The sequence below is a fragment of the Salmo trutta genome, chromosome 31, assembly GCF_901001165.1.
Source record: "Salmo trutta chromosome 31, fSalTru1.1, whole genome shotgun sequence".
In the NCBI taxonomy this organism is placed as follows: Eukaryota; Metazoa; Chordata; class Actinopteri; order Salmoniformes; family Salmonidae; genus Salmo; species Salmo trutta.
Window position 1 is genome coordinate 990,202 of NC_042987.1, and position 21,857 is coordinate 1,012,058.

Genomic DNA, 21,857 nt, shown 5'->3' on the forward strand with positions numbered 1-21,857 from the left:
ATGTAGACATATAGGCCTAGGTGCTCTACAGATTAGCACAGCGGTTCCCAAACTAGGGGACGAGACCCCATGTGGGGTTGCCTGATATGAAAATGGGGTTGCGGGAGAATTTCAAAAATCCTGAGGAGGAAAAAAAGAGACAAAAAAATGTAGATGATATCGTCTTTGTATATCTCAAAATCATTAATGTGCTTAACCTTAGAAATCAAAATGAAAATTATTCAAATCTAAAAGATAAAATTCAACCACAGTGCACTTAGATCATGGGAAAATTTTGGTGAATGGCTAGGCCCGCTACAATAAGAAACAACACACTTGCAGAGACTTTGATCATTATTACCGGCTGCAATTGATATGGTGAAAATAATGTGTAGGAAAGCAGGCGCACAAACTCGCATCAATACCTTTGTCAAACAACACTGTTAAACAAATCATTCTTGCTATTGCTAGCAAACAAGCGGAAACTCTGACTGAATGACTTAAACTCCTCAGCTTATGCTCTCTAAATGGACTTTAGTTGTGAGGGCATAGATGCCCATGCATTGAATTTTGTTTACTATACATGTCGGGGGGATGCTATTCACGAAGATATTTGTAGTTGTTGATATTTAGTTGTTTACTTTGTATAATTAATGTCTTAACTTCTCTGCTGAAAAAAACCAATCTGTGAATAAGGGAATAACGTGCAGTTTCTACGTAGCAGGGATTCCTCAGAGCACATGCACAGTTGTTACCCATCTCCGTTGCTGTGGCAGTTGGCTACATAAAATAATCAAAATGTTTTTGGTGTAAAAGTACACATTTCCTGACTCAAAACCGATAGTACTTTTGACAGAAATAGCTAATTTGGCCGTACGCTGTCAATAAAACAACAAATGTGTCCACATTTTGCGGATTTGTGAATCATGAATTCACTGGCAACAGAGCAGAAAAGGCCTGCACCGTCACGAGCCACGTGACCCATTTTTGCATCTGTTTCAGTACAGCACTACAGAGGGGGAGAGGCCAACCTCCACTGTAGTAGCGTCAACGTATGGAATCACTTGGGAGTTTCTGGAATTTGGGTGAACTTCTCCTTTACCATTCATACTATTAACCATTCTGTATCCCCCTCTCAGACCTGCCAACCTGCACGCATTTTGCGTACCATGCACGCAATTTGAGGTCGAAGTACGAAATACGCAAAAATAGGCTTCTAGTTGGAGGGCTGCATGAGACCTGCAAGTCCCAACAGAGATCATTGCGGTCCAGATTATTTGGAAACAGTAGTCTTTCTGCCTTGTATGTGTTAGACCTACCTCTTGTATTAAAAGCACATCTTTGTCGCAGTATTCGCACACTTTGCTGCTTCAAGTGAAGTAGCCTAACTCTCCTAGTTGGGTGTGCGAGATCAAGTGCGCCTAGTATATGTGTGGTGTCAGTGAAGTAGAGTAGGCTGTCTATGCATGGACAGAGAATCACGTGGAAGTTATCTTTCCAAATAAATTAAATATGATTAGACTATAGTGGCGCAGCGGTCTAAGGAACTGCATCGCAGTGCCAGAGGCGTTACTAAAGACCCGGGTACAATCCTGGGCTGTATCACAACCGGCTATGATCGGGAGTCCCATAGGGCGGAGCACAATTGGCCCAGTGTCGTTCGGGTTAGGGAAGGGTTTGAACGGGCGTCTTTACTTGGATCATCGTGCTCTAGCGACTCCTTGTGGCTGGCTGGGCACCTGCAGGCTGACTTCGGTCGTCAGGTGAACAGTGCTTCCGCCGACACAATGGTGCGGTTGGCTTCCGGGTAAAGCGGGCAAGTGTTAAAAAGCGCGTTTTGGTGGGTCATGTTTCGGAGGACGCAGCACTCAGCCTTCGCCTCCCGAGCCCGTTGGGGAGTTGCAGCGATGAGACAAGTTCGAAATTGGGGAGAAAAAGCCCAGCGGGTGTGGGCGGTTGGCGTATGAAAAGCTGCGTGTGCAGGCGGGAGCAGTTTGAGTAAATCAGTCCCACACAGATCTCTACTTCTAGTTCAAAGCACATTGTGGTTTTTGACTCAACCGTCTGATGTTGGAGCTGAACCAATCAGAAGAATTGGGCGCGGAGATAAAATCTGTAGCGCTCCGGCACACTCCCCCAGTAGTCGCAGTACTATTTTCCTCCCTCGAACTGGATGGCAGCTTTCCACTTCGTCCGTTGATACCAGTGATGTTTGAGGAAGAAGGGTAGGGAATATGAACAATGAACTGTTTGCGAAATACATTTTCCAAAATGGTATGTGTTAGTCAAGTGTACAAGCAGTACTAGATATTTTTTTCTTACCCATCTACACATAATAATACCCCATAATGACAAAATGAAAACGTGTTTTTAGACAATTTAACAAATGTATTAAAAATGAAATACAGATATCTCATTTACGTAAGTATTCACACCCCTGAGTTAATACATGTTCAAATCACCTTTAGCAGCTATTACAGCTGTGAGTTTCTGGGTACATCTAAGAGCTTTGCACACCTGGATTGTACAATAGTTGCACCTTCTTAAAAAAATGATTTAAGCCCTGTCAAATTGGTTGTTGAACATTGCTAGACAGCTAAGTCTTGCCATAGATTTTCAAGCCAATTGAAGTTAAAACTGTAACTAGGCCACTCAGGAACATTCAAAGCCGTCTTGGTAAGCAACTCCAGTGAATATTTGGCTTTGTGTTTTAGGTTATTGGCCTACTGAAAGGTGAATTTGACTGAAGTAGGTTTTCCTCTAGGATTTTGCCTGTGCTTAGCTCTATTCCATTTATTTTTATTAAAAAAACAACTCCCTAGTCCTTGCCGATGATGAGCATACCCGTAACATAATGCAGCCACCACGATGCTTGAAAATATGGAGTGGTACTCCGTGATATGTTGGATTTGCCCAAACATAACGTTTTGTATTCAGGTAAAAAGAAATTGTGTGCATGTTTTGGAATATTTTTACTCTGTACAGGCTTCATTCTTTTCACTCTCATTTAAGTTAGTATGGTGGAGTAACTACAATGTTGATCGATCCTCAGTTTTCTCATATCACAGCCATTAAACTCTGTAAATGTTTTAAAGTCACCATTGGCCTCATGGTGAAATCCCTGAGCGGTTTTCTTCCTCCCCGGCAACTGAGTTAGGAAGGATATCTGTATCTTTTGGTGTGACTGGGTATATTGATACACCATCCAAAGTGCAATTAATAACTTCACCATGCTCAATGGGATATTCAATGTGCTTTTTCTACCCATCTACCAATAGGTACCCTTTGCGAGGCATTGGAAAACCCGCCTGTTCTTTGTGGTTGAATCTGTGTTTGAAATTCACTGCTTGACTGAGGGACCTTCAAAAATCATGTTAAACACTATTGCATACAGAGTGAGTCCATGCAACTTAAAAAATGTTAAGCACATTTTTACTTATTTAGGCTTTCCTTAACCTCTATGGGCTATGTGGGACGCAAGCGTCCCACCCCTGGTACACCCTATCAACAACAACAGGTGAAATATCAAGAGCGCCAAATTTGAAAACAATTAAATGTCAAAATTCAAATTTCTCAAACATACAACTATCTTACACCCTTTGAAAGATAAACATCTCCTTAATCTAACCACGTTGTCCGATTTCAAAAAGGCTTTACGGCGAAAGCATAAAGTTAGATTATGTTAGGAGAGTACATTGAAAATAGCTGTGTGTAATGTTTTGTCAATGCAAAGACACGCGTCACCAAAAGCAGAAAACCAGCTAAAATGATGCACTAACCTTTGACAATCTCCATCAGATGACACTCCTAGGACATTATGTTAGACAATACATGCATTTTTAGTTCTATCAAGTTCATATTTATATCCAAAAACAGCGTTTTACTATGGCATTGAGAAAATCTTTTTCCTCCAATACCGCCAGTCAAATCAGCACAACAAATTTAAATAATTACTATTCGAAAACATTGGTAAAATATTATATTGTCATTCAAAGAATTATAGATTTACATCTCTTGAACGCAACCGGATTGCCACATTTAAAAATAACCTTACTGGGAAATCACACTTTGCAATAATCCGAGCACTGCGCCCAGAAAAATACGCTTTGCGATACAGACTAACCGCCATGTTGGAGAGATCTAAAATCGAAAATGTAAATAATGTAAATAATCCATTACCTTTGATTCTCTTCATCAGATGTCACTTCCAGGAATCCCAGGTCCATAACGAATGTAGTTTTGTTCGAAAAAGCTCATAATTTATGTCCAAAAAGCTCCGTGTTGTTAGCACATGATCTAAGCCCGCCGGACTTCTCTTCATGAAAGAGGGGAGAAAAAATATTTACGTTCGTTCAAACATGTCAAACGTTGTATAGCATAAATCATTAGTGCCTTTTTCAACCAGAACATGAATAATATTCAAGGCGGACGATTGCATTCTCTTTTAAAACGTATTGGAACGAGAGTACCCAACATGAATTCGCGCGCCAGAGTCTTGTCGGCCACCACCGTTCCAAGGCTCTTGTTCATGCAGTTCTCACAGTAGAAGACTCAAACAACTTTGTAAAGACTGGTGACATCTAGTGGAAGCCATAGGAAGTGCTCAACGATTAATAAGTCCCTGTGTGTTTCAATGGCATAGGCTTAAAGGTAATTCAACACATCAGGTATCCACTTCCTGTCAGAATTTGTCTCAGGGTTTTGACTGCCATATGAGTTCTGTTATACTTACAGACACCATTCAAACAGTTTTAGAAAATTCTGAGTGTTTTCTATCCAAACCTGAACAATAATATGCATATTCTAGCTTCTGAGTTGGTGTAGGAGGCAGTTAAAAATGGGCACATTATTTTTTTCTAAATTCTCAATACTGCCCCCTATCCCCAACAGGTTTTAACAAAGGGGTTTTGACTCAAGACATTTCAGCTTTACATTTTTTATTCATAAATTTTTTTTAAATGTAAAAACATAATTCCACTGACATTATGGGGTGTGTGTGTGTGTGTGTGTGTGTGTGTGTGTGTGTGTGTAGGCCAGTGATGACAAATATCAATTGAATCCATTTAAATCTCAGGCTGTAACACAACAAAATGTGTAAAAAGTCAAGGGATGTGAATACTTTCAGAAGCTACTGTAGCTACAGCGTTTAGTCAACTAAGCAAGAACACTTTCTAGCCCACACTTGCTTTGATCTCCGCAACGGTAGTAAGCACGAGCACATTGGCCAACAAGGAAACGTGCGGTGTTGCTGTAGTTCAGTGCGTGTTGCTGCGTGGATGGATACAGACATGGCAGAGAAAGCTGTTCCGCGAATACCGTCCTTCACAGAAAGTTATGTTGGACTGTTAAAGATTAGTAGGCCTATGTTATTGATATAGCTGTGTCAACAGTAGGCTGCTAATAATGTGATCATAGTCAGTTCACCAATGACAAGGCATGTTGAATGAATGGTAGCCAATTACCAAGTACCCTTAAGTCTATAGCCTACCATTCTTGCTGAGGCAGTCTTCTGCCAACATCATAAGCTTAAAAAGGTGCGGTGTGGGTGTCACACGCACCGTCGTGGAGTCTGCGGGGCTTGGGGTGCCGCTGCTGTGCTACCAATAACAATTCTTCAATGTTGGCAGGTCTGCCCTCTAGTGTCTGGGAGGATATGTGACTGCTCCTGCTTTCTTTCTCCCCTATCTGTCACTCTCTCTCTGTCACTCTTGCTCCCTCTCTCAGGTCCTCAGAACAAAGATTCTAGTGAGAGTCTAAACTACAATGGAGAAGAGAAAGAGGTGAGGAAGATGGACTGCGATTGTGTGTGAGTGAGAGATGTGTGTTTGTTGCCAAAGTTGTTGTAAGGGAGAGTGTCTCACGTCAGTTTCTGTCTCTCCCTCTTTGTCTGCCTGTCCGTCTATCTCATACCTATTTCTGTCCATCCCTCCGTCCTGTAGGCGCGCAGCAGCAGAGACACAGGGAAGTCAGCGTCTAGTCTGGGTCTGGTGGACTTTGACCTGCTGAGGGTGATTGGGCGGGGCAGTTATGCTAAGGTCCTGCTGGTCCGACTCAAGAAGACTGAGAGGATCTACGCCATGAAGGTCGTCAAGAAGGAGTTGGTCAACGACGATGAGGTAAACACACACAGACGGAGTGACACATGCGCGCGAACACACACTCTCTCTGAAGAAACACACACACTTGGTCTGACACATTGACAGGCGCTACCTGATCAATCATCTGTGCCATCCCTCCTCTCTGTCTGAGAGGCTGCTCTGTCCTGACCTATTGTTACCTGTCTGTCAATAGAGATCTGTCAACACCACTCACTCACTCTTGTCACATCCACTCTTTCACTCTGTCTGTCCTCTTCAGATGGCTACCTGGTTATGTCTGCTTATTTAGCTTTTCTAAGTGTTTGATATGATATTAAGTCTACTGGATTTCCAAATGCATCCTGGGTGTGTTGTAGGACATTGACTGGGTCCAGACAGAGAAGCACGTGTTTGAGCAGGCATCCAACCACCCCTTCCTAGTGGGGCTACACTCCTGTTTCCAGACTGAGAGCAGACTGTTCTTTGTCATAGAGTATGTGAACGGAGGAGACCTGATGTTCCACATGCAGAGACAGAGGAAGCTACCTGAGGAACACGCCAGGTTTGAACAATGATGTCATAGCTACACTTAGGTTCACTAGGGTACGCAACAGAACTTTTTGCAATTGAAAATCCTGGTAGTCCCTTCTTGTTTTAGTGCATTTTCTTCTGTTTGGGGTCTAACGAACGCGACCCTTAAATTCAACTAATGAAGAGCTTGGTGATTAGTTGTGTAGCTCTTAGACAGTGATGTATCTGTGTGTGTGAGTCCGACCGGTTCTTTTCCATCTCTCTCTCTGTCAGGTTTTACTCAGCAGAAATCAGCTTGGCGTTGAACTACCTCCATGAGAGAGGCATCATCTACAGAGACCTCAAACTGGACAACGTGCTGCTGGAGTCTGAGGGACACATCAAACTCACTGACTATGGCATGTGCAAGGTGGGTGTTGGGGGGGGGGGGGTCCGTCTGTGCGCGTGCTTATACCTGTGTGTTTCTGTCTGTGTATCTTTGTCTATCTTTTTTTTGTGTTTGGGTGTGTGCGCGTGTTAATGCCATGTACGCTCTGAGGTGTTTGTGTGTGTTAATGCCTCTACGCTATGAGATGTGTGTGCTGACTGCTGTGCTCCCTGTGCTCTGTAGGAGGGCTTGAGACCAGGAGACACCACCAGTACATTCTGTGGAACCCCCAACTACATCGCCCCCGAGATACTAAGAGGAGAGGACTATGGTAAGACTGTCTGCTACAAATAAGGCACATTTGCTTCAGAAGCAGAAGACGATTTATATTATAGATATCCATGCTCGTCCTTGTTTGCACACTACGAGAATGTTCTCTTATGTGTATTTATATTGAAATGTAAGGCAAAGGCATTTGAATGACTTTCTGTCGATTGTGTGGGTTCAGGTTTCAGTGTGGACTGGTGGGCTCTGGGGGTGCTGATGTTTGAGATGATGGCTGGACGTTCGCCCTTCGACATCGTAGGGAGCTCCGACAACCCAGACCAGAACACTGAAGACTACCTCTTCCAAGGTAACACATACACAATACTTCAAACTACCTCTTCCAAAGTATTTTTGATTTTTATTTAACCTTTAAACTAGGCAAGTCGGTTAAGAACAAATTCTTACTTGCAATGACCGCCTACCAAAAGGCAAACTGCCTCCTGCGGGGATGGGGGCTGGGATTAAAAATAAATTAAATAAAAATATAGGACAAAACACATCACGACAAGAGACAACACAACACTACATAAAGAGAGACCTAAGACTACAACATAGCAAGACAGCAACACATGACAACACAGCATGGTAGCAACACAACATGACCACAACATGGCAGCAGCACAACATGGTAGCAGCACAAAACGTGGTACAAACATTATTGGGCCCAGACAACAGCACAAAGGGCAAGAAGGTAGAGACAACAATACATCACACAAAGCTGCCACAACAGTCAGTGAGAGTGTCCATGATTGAGTCTTTGAATGAAGAGATGGAGATAACTGTCCAGTTTGAGTGTTTGTTGCAGCTCGTTCCAGTCGTTAGCTGTAGCGAACTGAAAAGACGAGCTGGGGTGAAAGACGAGCGATTACGATAGAGGAAACCAGGTCTAGATTTAACCTTAGCCTGTAGCTTTGATATGTGCCGAGAGGACAGTGCACCGTCTAGCCGTACTCCCAAGTACTTGTATGAGGTAAGCTCTAAACCCTCAGAGGTAGTAATAACACCTGTGGGGAGAGGGGCATGAGAAAGATGAAAGTAACACTTACACACATCTCTATATAACAGCTGACCTACTGGATGGCTAGGTCCTATTCTCTAGTACCCTACTCTCCAACGAGCTTGCACTTGTTCACTTCCTGGGAGTGCTCTAGGATAATGTGTGTGTAAATATTACTTTGTTTCCTTGTTAGTTAGGTCCTAACTAAGTAACGGTTTCAATAAATAACAGTCTAATATCCTCTGTCTCCTCTCTGTAGTAATATTGGAAAAACAGATCAGGATTCCTCGGTCGTTGTCAGTCAAAGCTGCCAGCGTTCTCAAGGGCTTCCTCAACAAGGTAACTACCAGACACACACACACACACACACACACACACACACACACACACACACACACACACACACACACACACACACACACACACACACACACACACACACACACACACACACACACACACACAAAGTTCAATCCTAACAGTCATGTCACATTGCCCTCTGACCATGATGTAATGAACCTTTATTCTCCTTTTTTCCCCTGCCTCTCTCCATCCTCCTTCCCTCTCTCTTATTATCAATGCTCTTGAGATCATTCTCTCCCTCTGTCCATCCCTCTCTCCTCGTCTGTCTCATATCTATGCTCTTGAACTCATTGTTTATCTATCCCCCTCTCTCTCCCCTCTCTCTCCCTCCTTCCCTGTCTCTCTTTTCCCAGGAACCTAAGGAGCGGTTAGGCTGTCATCCCCAGACGGGCTTTGCTGACATCATGGGTCATCCCTTCTTCCGAAACGTAGACTGGGACCTTGTGAGTCATTATCTTCTATCTCTCTTCCCCTCTCGCTGCCCTCTCTTCTATCTCTCTCTTTAATGCAACTCTGTCTCTATCTGTCCTACTGTATCTAGTGTTTAGGTGAGAGAGAGCATCATGACCAATATATAGAGATCATTGTTTTCAAACTAAGCAGCAGAAGCAGAATTCTCAACAATGAAAATGTACTTAAACGCGAATGACGGACCGTGAGAAATCAACTCTCATATTGTCTTTCCACATAGTTTCAAAGAAAACAGCAAAAAGATAGTCAACAAGTGAAGGTCAATCACAGCGGGTCACGGTGATTCTCTCCTCCAGACAGTATGTCATAGTTGAGGGTCATCACCTTAGACAAGCCCAGAAAGTATTTTTTTCCCACCAGGCAGCCAGAAGGGCCAATTTGATTTAACCATGGCTGTATTGGTTCTCTAAGGGCAGGTTTTCCAGACCCAGATTAAGCCTATTCCTGGACTATAAAAGTAAGCACTAAGTGGCCAGTGGCACAGTGATTCTGTTGTAATTAGAGGGTCACCACCAGAGAATTAAGAGCATTTGGCTAACCTCAATGTTCAAATTCAGAAATGTGTTATTGTCCTAATGCTGGGCAAATTTCAAAGGAATTGACTCCAACCTGACACAGACAGACAGGCTGGCCTCCAGACAGGCATCCAGGCCAGCTCAGGAGCAGCCTGACCTCTTTTCCCAGTAGGGTCTACCCTGTCTGCTGACTGGCTGTCTGAGCTGGCTCCCCCTCCACTCAGTCTCACCTCACACGTAACCTGTAGCCTTGCCCTGCACTCCTCTACTTCCAGGGGGTGGTCGTGCTGGGTTAACACCCTGCAGGCTGCCTGTCTGTCTGTTTGGGTTCTGACTTAACAATGAAGTTTCCGCTGATCCACATGCTGCCTCACAGCTTCAGAGGAGAGAGAGAGCGAGATTGACTTTTGGTGCAATTATTTGTTAGCCACGTGAATATTTTTTTCTGTGGTTTAAAATGGTTCTAAACTATTTTCAGGGGAATTTGTAGTTAATTCTTTGTAAATAAGGCTCATTTGGTTGTAACATGGTGCTTGCTGGACTATGTTGACTGTAAGTCGCTTCATATACATTATTTTAAACAAGATTATCCAGCCGTGTAGTGCATTCGGAAAGTAATCAGACCCTTGACTTATTCTAAAATGAATTGTTTTTTTGGTTTTTCATCGATCTACACACTATACCCCACATTGACAAAGCAAAAACAGGTTTTTAGAAATGTTTGCAAATGTATAAAAAAATGTAAAAACTGAAATATAACATTTAAATAAGAATCCAGACCCTTTACTCAGTACTTTGTTGAAGCACCTTTGGCAGCGATTACAGCCTTGAGTCTTCTTGGGTATGACGCTACAAGCTTGGCAGACCTGTATTTGGGGAATTTCTCCCATTCTCAGCAGATGCTCTCAAGCTCTGTCAGGTTGGATGGGTAGTGTCGCTACACAGCTATTTTCAGGTCTCTCCAGAGATATTAGATCGGGATTCACGTCCGGGCCACTCAAGAACATTGACACTGGTCCCAAAGCGTTGTCTTGGCTGTGTACTCAGGGTCGTTGTCCTGTTGGAAGGCGAACCTTCACCCCAGTCTGAGGTCCTGAGAGCTCTGGGGCAGGTTTTCATCAAGGATTTCTCTGTACTTTGCTCCGTTCATCTTTCCCTCAATCCTGACTAGTCTCCCAGTCCCTACCACTGAAAAACATCCCCACAGCATGATGCTGCCTCTACCATGCTTCACTGTAGGGATGGTGCCAGGTTTCCTCCAGATGTGACACTTGGCATTCAGGCCAAATAGTTAATTCTTGGTTTCATCAGAACAGAGAATCTTGTTTCTCATGGTCTGAGTGTCTTTAGGTGCCTTTTGGCAAACTCCAAGCGGGCTGTCATGCGCCTTTTACTATAAAGGCCTGATTGGTGGAGTGTTGCTGAGATGATTGTCCTTCTGGAAGGTTCTCCCATCTACACAGGAACTCTGGAGCTCTGTCAGAATGACCTTCGGGTTCTTGGTCACCTCCCTGACCAAGGCCCTTCTCCCCCAATTGCTCAGTTTGGCCAGGTGGCCGGCCAGCTCTAGGAAGAGTCTTGGTGGTTCCAATCTTCTATTTAAAAAGGCCAATCAAGTTGTAGAAACATCTCAAGGATGATCAATGGAAACAGGATGCACGTGAGCTCAATTTTGAGTCTCATAGCAAATAGTCTGAATCCTTTTTTAAATGTATATTTTTAATACCTTTGCAAAAATCTCTAAACCTGTTTTCGCTTTGTCATTATGGGGTATTGTGTTGAGATTATTTAATCCATTTAGAATAAGGCTGTAATGTAACAAAATGTGGAAAAAGTCTGAATACTTTCCGAATGTACTGTGTGTGGATGTCTCTTGGACCTCAATGCTGTGTGTGTGTCCTCTGACCTCGTTGCATTGTTGTTTCAGATGGAGCAGAAGCAGGTGGTTCCTCCATTCAAACCCAACATCTCAGGAGAGTTTGGACTAGACAACTTTGACGCCCAATTCACCAACGAGCCTATCCAGCTCACGCCTGATGATGAGTGAGTATCTGTCTGTCTCTGGATGCATCCCAAATGTACCTTTTTATTTAACTAGGCAAATCAGTTAAGAACAATGGCACCATATATAATGAACTGTACTGAACATAAAATGGAAACGCATGTAAAGTGTTGGTTTCATGAGCTGAAATAAAAGATCCTAGACATTTTTAGAATTTTGTGGCCAAATTTGTTTACTTCACTGTTGGTTAACATTTTTCCTTTGCCAAGATAATCCATCCACCTGACAGGTGTGGCATAGCAAGAAGCTGATTAAACAGCATGATCATTACACAGGTGCACCTTGTGCTGGGGACAATAAAAGGCCACTCTAAAATGTGCGGTTTTGTCACACAACACAATGCCACAGGGAGCTTGCAATTGGCAACCAGAGCTGTTGCCAGATAATTGAATGTTCATTTCTCTACCATAAGCCGCCTCAATGTCGTTTTAGAGAATTTGGCAGGACGTCCAACCGGCCTCACAACCACAGACCACGTGTAACCACGCCAGCCCAGGAACTCCACATCCAGCTTCAACACCTGCAGGGTCGTCTGAGACCAGCCACCCGGACAGCTGATGAAACTGTGGGTTTGCACAACCGAAGAATTTCTGCACTAACTGTCAGAAACCATCTCAGGGAAGCTCATCTGCATGCTCGACGGCCTCACCAGGGTCTTGACCTGACTGTAGTTTGGCATTGTAACCGACTTCAGTGGGCAAATGCTCACCTTCGAGGGCCACTGGCATGCAGGAGAAGTGTGCTCTTCACATATGAATCCATGAATCCCGGTTCAACTGTACCGGGCAGATGGCAGACATCGTGTATGTTGTTGTGTGGGCAAGCGGTTTGCTGATGTCAACGTTGTGAATGTAGTGCCCCATGGTGGCGGTGGGGTTATGTTATGGGCAGGTATAAGCGACAGACAATGAACATTTTAGAGATGACAATTTGAATGCACAGATACTGTGACGAGATCCTGAGGCCCATTATCATGCCATTCATTCGCCGCCATCACCTCATGTTTCAGCATGATAATGCACGGACCCATGTCGCAAGGATCTGTACACAATTCCTGGAAGCTGAAAATGTCCCAGTTCTTCTATGGCCTGCATACTCACCAGACATGTCACCCATTGAGCATTTTTGGGATACTCTGGATCGACCTGTACGACACTGATCCAGTTCCCGCCGATATCCGGCAACTTCGCACAGCCATTAAAGAGGAGTGGGACAACATTCCACAGGCCACAATCAACAGCCTGCATGAGGCGACCGATTATGATTTTTCAACGCCGATGCCGGTTATTGGAGGACCAAAAAAAGCCATAACCGATTAATTGGCCAATTTTTTAAATTTTTATTTGTAATAATGACAATTACAACAATACTGAATTAACACTTATTTTAACTTGGCATTAATGTTTATGGTTAGGTACATTGGTGCAACGCCAGTGCTTTTTTTGCAAATGCACTTGTTAAATCACCCGTTTGTCGAAGTAGGCTGTGATTCAATGAGAAATTAACAGGCACCGCATCGATTATATGCAACGCAGGACACGCCAGATAAACTAGTAATATCATCAACCATGTGTAGTTAACTAGTGATTATGTTTAGATTGATTGTTTTTTATAAGATAAGTTTAATGCTAGCTAGCAACTTACCTTGGCTTCTTGCTGCCCTCGTGTAACAGGTAGTCAGCCTGCCATGCAGGCTCCTCGTGGAGTGTATTGTAAGGCAGGTGGTTAGAGCGTTGGACTAGTAACCGGAAGGTTGCAAAAACAAACCCCGAGCTGACAAGGTAAAAATATGTCGTTCTGCCCCTGAACAAGGGAATCAGTTAACCCACCGTTCCTAGGCCATCATTGAAAATAAGAATGTGTTCCTAACTGACTTGCCTAGTTAAATAAAAAAAAATATATATTTTTTTTTAATCGGTGTCCAAAAATACCGATTTGTTATGAACTTGAAATCGGCCCTAATTAACATTCCAATTAATCGGTCGACCTCTAGTCACACCACATACTAACTGGTTTTCTGATCCACGCCCCTAACTTTTTTGGGGGGGGTGTGTGTGTGTGTGTGTGTGTGTGTGTGTGTGTGTGTGTGTGTGTATTCCCAGTCATGTGAAATCCATAGATTAGGGACTAATGAGTTTGTCAATTGACAGATTTCCTGATGTGAACTTTTAACTCAGTTAAATCTTTGAAATTGTTGCGTTTTATATTTTTGTTCAGTGTAATTTTAACCAGGGCCCATACAGTCTGTCGTTCTGTCCGTCCGTCATTCTTCATGGATCATTTAAATCAATGCTTTATGATGGCTGTTCAGTTTACTAGATTAGTTAGTGGTGGTATGAGAAACGATTTACTTACTGATCAATATCGTCATGTGTCTCCCCTATAACTGTTTGTTTCCTGTCTGTTTTGCAGTGATGCAGTGAAGAAGATCGACCAGTCGGAGTTTGAAGGGTTTGAGTACATCAACCCTCTCCTGATGTCAGCTGAGGAGTGTGTGTGAGGACGCTGCACGCCGCGTCTTCTTGACGACGATGTTGCTAGTTAACTCTGCATGGTTACCAGACAACCCAGCGACGACGTCACCATCGAGCACCCTGCTGTTGGAGAGAGCCATCGGGACTCTCAGACATGAGATGCTAACTTGCCAAACCAATCTCCCATAGTGTGGACGCGTCCCATTTGGCACCCTATACCATACGTTGTGCATTAGAGAATAGGAGGCCATTTTGGACGGAAGCCACTCTGCCATTTATAACCACTAGTCCTTAAAATCTACCTTCTCTCTTTTAATTATTTTTGGATCATGAATCAAATCCACACTGATTTCCTCGTTGGTCATCAGGGAGCCTGTTCTCAGTAACCAATGAGGCTTGTAGGTGGTTGGGTACCTAGTTTACGTGACACAAAGGGGCGGGGTAAAGAGGGACAGACAGTCCACAGAGAATGAACTAACCCTCTTATTCTCTACTTGGTGGTGTTTGATGGATATTTTATTTGTACATATTAAAAATCATTGAGGATGGATATATGTTTAGACCAGTGCTTCCCAACCAGACCTTTTAGCTTTAAGACAGATTATCAGGGGGACATGGTTGAAAACAATTTAATGATTTACATCCACTACATGTATTATTAGCTTTGTTGCAGCACCATGTTTGTAGAGGAAGGAAGAACAAGACAACACTAGCCTTTTTTAAAAAACAAAACACTAATCTATATATTTTTGTCATTTTATTTAATGAAAAAGCTGTTCTCTATGTATGATGGCCATTGTCCTAAAGTGTTACGTTGTCTTCAAGCCTGGTGTCCTGTCAGAACCACATAGGTTGGCCCACTATTGTTTACAGTAGTTGTCATGGCAACCTCCAGTACAGAGACGGTTACAGGATGTAGTGACTGACTGGAACCTCAGCAGCCAACCAACACTAACATAGATACTGACAATGGGCAAATCTCAAATGGCACCCTATGTCTCAGGTGCACTACAAATGTATTCTACGCTACGAAAAGTGCACTATTAAGGGAATAGGGTGCCATTTTGGATGCAACCAAACTGTGAATAGAACAATTGACTGTGTGGAGAGAGGACGGGGAGGGCTGGAGCACTAGTTAAGTCTAGGGACGCCTGTGGGCCCTGGTCAAAAGTAGCGCACTATATAAGGAATAGGGTGCCATTTGGGACAGGCCCTATTAGTCTATGCAGATATAGACCATCCATGCAATCTATTGTTCACACAGGACCAACAAATATTTTCTAGAAAAGCGAAGATGTTAATGATGTCTTGGTGGTATGTTGAAAAAGGTACAGTATATATACAGTAGGAAGATGTGCTTTTCTAATATTAGTCATAGAAACTACGTATGACATTTTTTTTCTTTGTTCATTTGTACTATACAATGCCTTTCTGAAAGTCTTATTTCTGTTTTCACTTTTTTTCTACTGTTTTCTCCATTACATGTCAGTCTGAATCTGATTGCTACAGTATACAAAGAATGGACCATCACTGATTCTTGAACCATTTCTGACAACGTAACGATTCATTTCTTGAATTACATTTTCTTAATATCGGAGAAATTACAAACACAATCAATACAAAGCATATAAAAGTAAAATATTATATTCCCCAAATAGTTTATTTAAAAATAAATGTCCTAAATGGCATCCTATTCCCTACATTCCCTACGTACTTTTGACTGCGCTATGTAGGGAATAGGGTGCCATTTGTAACGGAGACCAATTCTTCTGTTGAGATGTCGCTGAAGAATTTAACTAAGGTTAAGAGTATAAAGTATATGACCCAAATGGCATCTATAGATCCTGGTCAAAAGTAGTGCACTACATGGAATAGTAGGGTGCAATTCGAATTACATCCGGAGTGTTTTTAGCGGGGCCATGTTGTGATTGATTTGAGGAATGAACACAATGTTTACCATACTACTTTATATTGTAGTGTCTTTTTTGCTTTGTTACTTTTTTCAAATAGAATTTGCTGTAACTAATGATTGAGCACTACATTGATTGGTAATATTGTTATTGGGTGAATCCTGTATGAAAACCCTTGGATGATGAATATGCGTGATTCCATCCAGAGGAGCCTACTGAACTGTAACAAAAATAAACATTTTATTTCCGTTCGTCTGGCTATCTTCCCGTTTGTCTGTTCTTCCGTCTGCCTGTGTTCGTCTGTTTATTTTGCCATGAACCGGAGGGGTTTATAACAAATCTGTATCAATAAGTTGGTTAGCTAATGTTGGTAAACATTAGGATGTTGTTCAGGATTCTGTTTTGTTCAGTACTTGCTGCAGCTTGTCTTCTGTGGTCATGTGACATTGCCACCCGTTTGGCTCCTACAGCCCCGGATAAGAAATCGCAACTCAAACTTTGATTTGGGAAGTCGAGCAAAACCAATTGAAATACTCTCACTGCCATGGGAGCTCCTCTTTTCCCTACCCTCGCTCTCCTCTGCTCCATCTCCTTTCCCCGCTTCACTCCCCTCCTGTCCTCTCAACTCTCATCTACCCTCCTCCTTTACCCTCTCTTTCTATCCTCTCTTTTAACAGTTTGTTATTATACAGTATCAACGGTTTCATCAACACCCCTTGTCTACCAATCTAAAAAGTCTGGTTGAAAAATACACCACATGACCAAAAGTAAGTGGACACATGCTTGTCTACCATCTCACTCCAAAATCATGGGCATTAATATGGAGTTGGTCCCCACTTTGCTGCAACAGCAGCCTCCACTCTTCTGGGAAGGCTTTCCACTAGATGTTGGGACATTGCTGCGGGGACTTGTTTCCATTCAGCCACGAGCATTAGTTAGCTCGGGCACTGATGTTGGGCGATTAGGCCTGGCTTGCAGTCGCTGTTCCAATTCATCCCAAAGGTGTTTGATGGGGTTGAGGTCAGGCCTCTGGGAGGCCAGTCAAGTTCTTCCACAACGATCTCGACTAACCATTTCTGTATGGACCTTGCTTTGTGCACGGGGGCTTTGTCATGCTGAAACAGGAAAGGGCCTTCCCCAAACTGTTGCCACAAAGTTGGAAGCACAGAATCGTCTAGAATGTCATTGTATGCTGTAGCATTAAGATTTCCCTTCACTGGAACTAGGGGTCTAGCCCGAACCATGAAAACCAGCCCCAGACCATTATTCCTCCTCCACCAAACTTTACAGTTGGCCCTATGCATTCGGCCAGGTAGCGTTCTCTTGGCATCCGCCAAACCCAGATTCATCCGTTGTACTGACAGTACTCCAGAGAACGCATTTCCACTGCTCCGGAGTCCAAAGCCGGCGAGCTTTACGCCACTCCAGCCAACGCTTGGCATTGCACATGGTGTGACCTTAGGCTTGTGTGTGGCTGCTCTGCCATGGAAACCCATTTCATGAAGCTCCTGACAAACAGTTCTTACTTTGCATCCAGAGGCAGCTTGGAACTCAGTAGTGTGTTGCAACCAAGGACAGATGATTTTTACGCGCTTCAGCACTCGGCAGTCCCGTTCTGTGAGCTTGTGTGGCCTACCACTTTGTGGCTGAGCCATTGTTGCTCCTAGACATTTCCACTTCACAATAACAGCACTTACAGTTGCCCGGGGCAGCTCTAGCAGGGCAGAAATTTTACAAACTGACTTGTTGGAAAGGTGGTATCCTATGACGGGGCCACGTTGAAAGTCACTGAGCTCTTCAGTAAGGCCACCCGTTGCTGCCAATGTTTGTCTATGGAGATTGCATGGCGGTGTGCTCGATATTATACACCTGTCAGCAACGGGTGTGGCTGAAACGGCCGAATCCACTAATTTGATGTGATGTCCACATACTTTTGTATATATAGTATATCTCTCAAACTGTGCAGGGGGTACTGCACTGTAAATTATATTTCCTCCATGAAGGACATACAGGGAGGGATACATGCCTATTCCCACAATTCTGTTCTCCCAAGAATCCATGTTTGACATTGGTCCTGTGCCCTCTTCCTCACAGGGAGGGGGGGGGCTGGTCCCCCCCCAAGCTGCGTCGCTTTGGAGGATCTGAAAAACATTATGCTTTAATTGCTTGTCTTCTATTCTCCCCAGTTCCTAGATTTCAGCAATAAAGGAATCTATCTCATACTGTTCTACTACAACCCATTTAGTAAAACTTACATTCTGTTCCCTATATAGTGCACCGGTCAAAAGTATTACACTATATAGGGAATAGGGTGCCATTTGGGATGCACTGTGCATGTATTTCAAGGTGCTGCATACTACATGCTAAACACAGTCTAGGCAACACTGTTATAACCAATAGCACTCTTAATTCTATAACTAGGTTAAATCAGTGTATGTGATTAACCTTCTTTGTTGATACATTGACAATGAGTAATTCTCGTCACATTCCCCACACCACATAGTGCTGTGAGATGCACAGCTTGGATTCAGTAATAGTGTGCTACTGCAGTAATTGTAATGATATAGTAACAGCATCTCATCTCCAGTAGAGTATTGTGTCTGTCACGTCCTGACCAGTATAAGGGTTATTTGTTATTGTAGTTTGGTCAGGACGTGGCAGAGGGTATTTGTTTTATGTGGTTCGGGGTGATGGTTTATTATTTCTGGGTTTTTGGGTACTGTTCTATGTTAGTGTATTTCTATGTTCTGTCTAGTCTTTTGTATTTCTATGTCTAGTTTATTGGGGTTGGACTCTCAATTGGAGGCAGGTGTTTTCTCGTTGCCTCTGATTGAGAGTCCTATATATGGGTATGTGTTTGGTTTAGTGTTTGTGGGAGATTGTTCCATGTATAACTTATGGCCTTACAGGACTGGTTATTCGTCGGTGTTTCATTTGGTGTACGTGTTTATTTTGGTTTTTCCTTCTTTCCCTAATAAAAGATGAGTACACATATACCCGCTGCGTTTTGGTCTCAATCCGATGACAACCGTTAGTGTCATTCAATTTACTGATACTGCATCTGAAATGGTTATTAATATTGCCATTTCAGTTTATACACCTACCAGGTGTACACTATTCTTACAGCCAAGCAAACACAGTGCAGCTCGTTTCCAGATACATATTTCTCTTCCTCTCAAAACACAAGGATGAATAACCAAATCAGTTGATATTAAACAGCATCAAGACAAGGTGAGGTCCACAGGGAGTAGGGGTTAAAGGTGAAGACATGGGGTGAATTAATTTATGATTGACTATAGAGTCTGTAGTCTATTGATTGAGTTTCTTTAGTTCATAAAGCACATGGGTATGACAGCTGGGCAGCAAATTGCAATATAATAGGTCATAGTCACATATAATTTCATTATACAAGAAGCATTACAAGAATATTGACGTCTTGATTTTGCCCATAGTAACGGTTAGTAAAATCTGGTAAATTGATAAAGCACATTGCTAGCTAATTTGTCCTGGAAGATAAAATGAACATTCGGTATTTTATCTGAAATGCATATGGTCCTTTTTTTAGCTGGATCTTTGTAGAATTTTGACCCAGAGTCGTACAGAATCGTGTGATTCTCTAAATCAAATCAAATCAAATCAAATTTATTTATATAGCCCTTCGTACATCAGCTGAAATCTCAAAGTGCTGTACAGAAACCCAGCCTAAAACCCCAAACAGCAAGCAATGCATGTGAAAGAAGCACGGTGGCTGGGAAAAACTCCCTAGGAAAAACTCCTGAGAAAGGCCAAAAACCTAGGAAGAAACCTAGAGAGGAACCAGGCTATGAGGGGTGGCCAGTCCTCTTCTGGCTGTGCCGGGTGGATATTATAACAGAACATGGTCAAGATGTTAAAATGTTCGTAAATGACCAGCATGGTCAAATAATAATAATCATAGTAATTGTCGAGGGTGCAACAAGCACGTCCGGTGAACAGGTCAGGGTTCCGTAGCCGCAGGCAGAACAGTTGAAACTGGAGCAGCAGCATGGCCAGGTGGACTGGGGACAGCAAGGAGTCATCATGCCAGGTAGTCCTAGGGCTCAGGTCCTCCGAGAGAGAGAAAGAAAGAAAGAAAGAAAGAGAGAATTAGAGAGAGCATATTTACATTCACACAGGACACCGGATAAGACAAGAGAATACTCCAGATGTAACAGACTGACCCTAGCCCCCCGACACATAAACTACTGCAGCATAAATACTGGAGGCTGAGACAGGAGGGATCAGAAGACACTGTGGCCCCATCCGATGATACCCCCGGACAGGGCCAAACAGGCAGGATATAACCCCACCCACTTTGCCAAAGCACAGCCCCCACACCACTAGAGGGATATCTACAACCACCAACTTACCGTCCGAAGACAAGGCCGAGTATAGCCCACAAAGATGTCCGCCACGGCACAACCCAAGGGGGGGGCGCCAACCCAGACAGGAAGACCACGTCAGTGGCTCAACCTACTCAAGTGACGCACCCCTCCCATGGACGGCATGGAAGAACACCAGTAAGTCAGTGACTCAGCCCCTGTAAAAGGGTTAGAGGCAGAGAATCCCAGTGGGAAGAGGGGAACCGACAAGGCAGAGACAGCAAGGGCGGTTCGTTGCTCCAGCCTTTCCGTTCACCTTCACACTCCTGGGCCAGACTATACTTAATCATAGGACCTACTGAAGAGATAAGTCTTCAGTAAAGACTTAAAGGTTGAGGCTGAGTCTGCGTCTCTCACATGGGTAGGCAGACCATTCCATAAAAATGGAGCTCTATAGGAGAAAGCCCTACCTCCAGCCGTTTGCTTAGAAATTCTAGGGACAATTAGGAGGCCTGCGACTTGTGACCGTAGCGTACGTGTAGGTATGTACTGCAGGACCAAATCGGAAAGATAGGTAGGAGCAAGCCCATGTAATGCTTTGTAGGTTAGCAGTAAAACCTTGAAATCAGCCCTTGCCTTAACAGGAAGCCAGTGTAGGGAAGCTAGCACTGGAGTAATATGATCAAATTTTTTGGTTCTAGTCAGGATTCTAGCAGCCGTATTTAGCACTAACTGAAGTTTGTTTAGTGCTTTATCCGGGTAGCCGGAAAGTAGAGCATTGCAGTAGTCGAGCCTAGAAGTAACAAAAGCATGGATAAATTTTTCTGCGTCATTTTTGGACAGAAAGTTTCTGATTTTTGCAATGTTACGTAGATGGAAAAAAGCTGTCCTTGAAGCAGTCTTGATATGTTCTTCAAAAGAGAGATCAGGGTCCAGAGTAACGCCGAGGTCCTTCACAGTTTTATTTGAGACGACTGTACAACCATCCAGATTAATTGTCAGATTCAACAGAAGATCTCTTTGTTTCTTGGGACCTAGGACAAGCATCTCTGTTTTGTCCGAGTTTAAAAGTAGAAAATTTGCAGCCATCCACTTCCTTATGTCTGAAACACAGGCTTCTAGCGAGGGCAATTTTGGGGCTTCACCATGTTTCATTGAAATGTACAGCTGTGTGTCGTCCGCATAGCAGTGAAATTTAACATTATGTTTTCGAATGACATCCCCAAGAGGTAAAATATATAGTGAAAACAATAGTGGTCCTAGAACGGAACCTTGAGGAACACCGAAATTTACAATTGATTTGTCAGAGGACGAACCATTCACAGAGACAAACTGATATCTTTCCGACAGATAAGATCTAAACCAGGCCAGAACTTGTCCATGTAGACCAATTTGGGTTTCCAATCTCTCCAAAAGAATGTGGTGATCGATGGTATCAAAAGCG

General features: G+C 43.3%; 1 protein-coding gene across 2 annotated transcripts in view; it reads left to right on the top strand.

Annotated features, from left to right (window-relative positions):
* prkci (protein kinase C, iota) overlaps positions 1-16,325 on the top strand; it is a 64,565-nt gene extending 48,240 nt beyond the window's left edge. For both annotated transcript variants that reach the window (XM_029724786.1, XM_029724787.1), the window contains 10 exons: positions 5,704-5,759; positions 5,919-6,095; positions 6,434-6,618; positions 6,861-6,996; positions 7,198-7,285; positions 7,463-7,588; positions 8,538-8,617; positions 8,995-9,084; positions 11,555-11,670; positions 14,102-16,325. In XM_029724786.1, coding sequence (XP_029580646.1) covers positions 5,704-5,759; positions 5,919-6,095; positions 6,434-6,618; positions 6,861-6,996; positions 7,198-7,285; positions 7,463-7,588; positions 8,538-8,617; positions 8,995-9,084; positions 11,555-11,670; positions 14,102-14,189 — 1,142 coding nt within the window. In that variant the 3' untranslated portion in view covers positions 14,190-16,325. The remainder of the gene's footprint in view (positions 1-5,703; positions 5,760-5,918; positions 6,096-6,433; positions 6,619-6,860; positions 6,997-7,197; positions 7,286-7,462; positions 7,589-8,537; positions 8,618-8,994; positions 9,085-11,554; positions 11,671-14,101) is intronic.
* The last annotated feature ends 5,532 nt before the right edge of the window (positions 16,326-21,857 follow it).